Source organism: Arachis stenosperma, chromosome 9 (assembly GCF_014773155.1).
Source record: "Arachis stenosperma cultivar V10309 chromosome 9, arast.V10309.gnm1.PFL2, whole genome shotgun sequence".
In the NCBI taxonomy this organism is placed as follows: domain Eukaryota; kingdom Viridiplantae; phylum Streptophyta; class Magnoliopsida; order Fabales; family Fabaceae; genus Arachis; species Arachis stenosperma.
Window position 1 is genome coordinate 90,732,656 of NC_080385.1, and position 3,601 is coordinate 90,736,256.

The window sequence follows — 3,601 nt, forward strand, 5'->3', positions numbered from 1 at the left end:
CTAAAAACTAACTGAAACATGCTAAAATCTACATGAAATTACCCCCAAAAAGCGTACAAAATATCCGCTCATCACCTGTAATTTACAGCTTTTGAATACAGCACAAACAGTTTATTTATGCAAACAAATTTTATAATACAAATGAATTAAATATTCACAAAATTTACAAGTGTTCAAACTATTTCAATATTACATAAAACTGAAGTCAATCACTGTCACTGTCAATATCATAAGAGTCTACTTGACAATATGGACTTAACAAAGCTGCAGATGGCTTCGACAATCTCATTCTTTCACTTCCCTTGATCGGTGCATCTCTGCCACGATTCATGTCATGAAAAAGAATTCGGGAAGCAAATTCAACTCTGAAGTGGTCGACCTCCACCTACACTTTGAAAGAATATTATTTGAATTAAATATGTTAATTTAGAAAAGTAATAGAGAGTTATTTAGTTTTAAATATAATTACCTAAGTCCAATTGTCCCACTCATACTTCTCCTTTTTAACGTTTTGAGACTCGATTATTTCAAGCCATTTCATGACATAAACAACATAATCATAGCTAAAAAATAAAAAATAATTTAGCAAATTAAAATAGGACAGCAATTGAAAACACAATTTTTCAGAGTGAAAGATCTATATGGTATTTTTTTGGCCTGAAATGTCAATGTAAGGAAGCTCAATTTTACGATCTTTTCTCTTGAGAGATACCCCTCGGCATATACCCTAATTCTTGAAATCACATACCCTAAAAACAAAAAACAAAGCCGAATATAAGAAGGAATAAGTCTAATAAATCAATACACCCAAAGAATCACAATATACACCTTACTTTGAATTGAAATGCACCCAAATTTCAATACGCAAAAAACATAATGAACTTACAATAAGTTTATTTAGCTTCATTCTGGTTTTGGAGGGACACGTCTTGTGATAAAGGTCAAGTATATAAAATTTTTTCTTTCTTACATCAGTCACCCACATCCTGACATCCACCAATGCTCTGAATAGCAAACAGGTGCAAAAATCTAAAACATCTCCACATTGAACAGTGTTTTAGTTTAATTCATAGATAATCAAAGAATTGTGATAAGAAGTTTTAGAAATGAAAACTTACATATGGATGTGATGCTAATTTTTTCCGGTTCAAAAAGGGTATAAACATTGGGTAGTCTTCGACATTAAATGGCTTCTTGGATTTCGGCTGTAAGAACTCCCCATCTGGATGATTTTCAATGGCCATGTTCTGCAGCATTTGTGAAACACCAAAAGAAATCTCCTAATACACCCAAAAGATAACAAAATGCACCAAAAAGATAACAAAATGCACCCAAATTTTAATACATTACACCTTACCACAATATTAGGTGGGAGACAGTAAATTTCTTCCTGGAATCTTTTAATATTTTGTTGGTTGAGGATCAGGCACATGGCAGTGACAATCTAGAAAAACAAAATAGTCAAATTAATTACATCAATCAATATTGCAGTCACATGTCATAACATAATCATTAATCTTATTCTAATCTTACGTCAGCTTTAATATGTGAAGTAGCTTTTAAAGATGCAAAGTGGACTCTTGACAACACCAACAGTTGTTGGACATTCAGTGTGCAAAGTGCATCATACTCATCAGTACTATCATCCGCGTATGTCCTGATACATGTGGCCCAGAGGTAGCATTTTTCTTTCATTTCGGCCGACATTAAATTTCTCCTTGCAGGAGTTTCAAATTTGTCAAAAATCTAGCCTACGGTCTGCTTTTCAGTTGGCAGACTTTTACCTTCTGAAAAATCTGGTGTTGTCTTTTCTCCACTCTTTGCAATCTTTTCCACTAGCACATCTAATTCTTCTATTAATATTGTGGTTTCCGGACTTTTTTCCACCTGGGCTTCTGGTTGTCCCATCCCCTCTTGGGTCTGTGTTTCTTCTTGGCTTGAATTAGTCAAGCCAAGGCTGAATGATGACAATGGAAATTCTCTAGATACATAGGACGCTGTCTGGGCCATCATCAATAGTGCAGCAACAGTGGCTTCAGGGGCTAGATCACTGCGTATTGACATATATCGTACTATAAGAATAGGAATAAATGAATGATATCGAAAATCAATTTCTATTGTGATGAACTTACATTTTAGATGGAGCTGGTGGCATTATTGGTGTGCTTTCATCAACTTTTTGGGGTTCTGGAGTGCTGTGGGGTTAGAGAAAATGAATCAGATTATAAAAAAATCAATTACAGCTCAATTTTTAGGATATATACCTAAATAAGATAACAATATACCCAAACAATAACGAAATGCACCCGAATATTTTTGCTCACCTCTCTGTTGGGGGGGATGGTTCAAATGGTAGCATAGGGGTTGCTGATGCTGTCTGGGATGAAGGTAGCATGCATAGTTGAATTGGAACTCTAAACAAGACAAAAATAAAATGTTAAGAAAGCCTTTTTAAAATAGATGATTAGAAGGTTGAAATTTAGTTATAAAACTTACATATTAAGCGGTTGAGAGGACGGTCGAAAAACGATGATCTGTTATTGAGCTGGGTCACTCAACGATTCTTCTTCTCGAATGAACCTGAAATACACCCAAATAAGATAACAATGCACCCAAATAATAACCAAATACACCCAAATAAGGCTCTTTTTTTAGAACTTACGTAGTTGCATATTTTTGTTTTTTTCCTGCCTTTTTTTTTCTTGAATAAAACATTAAATGGCTCTTTGTTCTAAAAATATATATACAAAATTAGAAGAATATGGTAAAAAAATAATTTAGAAAATGGTATAAGAAAAAGAAATTACATGGAATCCGAAGGTTTGTTTACACTGCTTTGCTCCGTTTGTCCTTGAAACAAAGAATCAGTCTCGGTTGCTAAGCTCACTTTCGGCATTCTAAGTATAGAATAAATATCATTTAGTAAATAATACTATTTAGTTAAATCAGAATATCAAAATTCTATCAATTAAAGGAAGAATAATAATCATCAACTAAAACACCTTAAGAAAGGTAATATGCACCCAAATTCAACATACCCTTGCTGATGTTGTCTTAAAAATTCTTCTATTGTTTCTGTTCTAATTTTAGTTCTGATAGTACATTCAAAATTACACGTTAACAAAATATAGTTTTGATTATAGAGTGTAAGATAGGTTTAGAAAGTATCTTACCCATTATAGGAATAAATTTCTTCTTCTGAAGATGAATCCTCAATTATGTGCTTTCTTTTTTTGGATTGCGTCCTGAAAATAAAAAAAGAGTAAAGTATCGTTTTTGTCCCCAACGTTTGGGGTAAGTTTCAAAGTTGTCCCTAACGTTTCAATCGTCCTATTTAAGTCCCCAACGTTTCAAAATTGACTCAATGTTGTCCTACCGTTAGGGATCCGTTAATAAAATTGACGGCGGGACAAAATTGAAACGATTTTGAAACGTTAGGGACTTAAATAGGACGAAAACGTTGGGGACAAAAATGATACATAGAAATAAATTTTAATTTTATTCTTCAATAATAATAATTTTTTACTATACATAGTATTCAATTATTTTTAATCACATTTACACTTAATCACATCACTTTTATTCTAAATAATTTTTTTAT

General features: G+C 32.8%; 1 protein-coding gene across 1 annotated transcript; it reads right to left on the minus strand.

Moving 5' to 3' along the window:
* Positions 1 to 205: 205 nt before the first annotated feature.
* Positions 206 to 2,197, minus strand: LOC130949711 (uncharacterized). Its single transcript, XM_057878360.1, has 5 exons — positions 2,133 to 2,197; positions 1,534 to 2,050; positions 1,358 to 1,444; positions 1,119 to 1,247; positions 206 to 385 (listed from the first exon to the last, which is right to left on the minus strand). Exons 2-5 carry the CDS (start codon positions 1,705 to 1,707, stop codon positions 206 to 208), a joined length of 570 nt encoding a protein of 189 aa, XP_057734343.1. The 5' UTR covers positions 1,708 to 2,050; positions 2,133 to 2,197.
* Between the last annotated feature and the right edge of the window lie 1,404 nt (positions 2,198 to 3,601).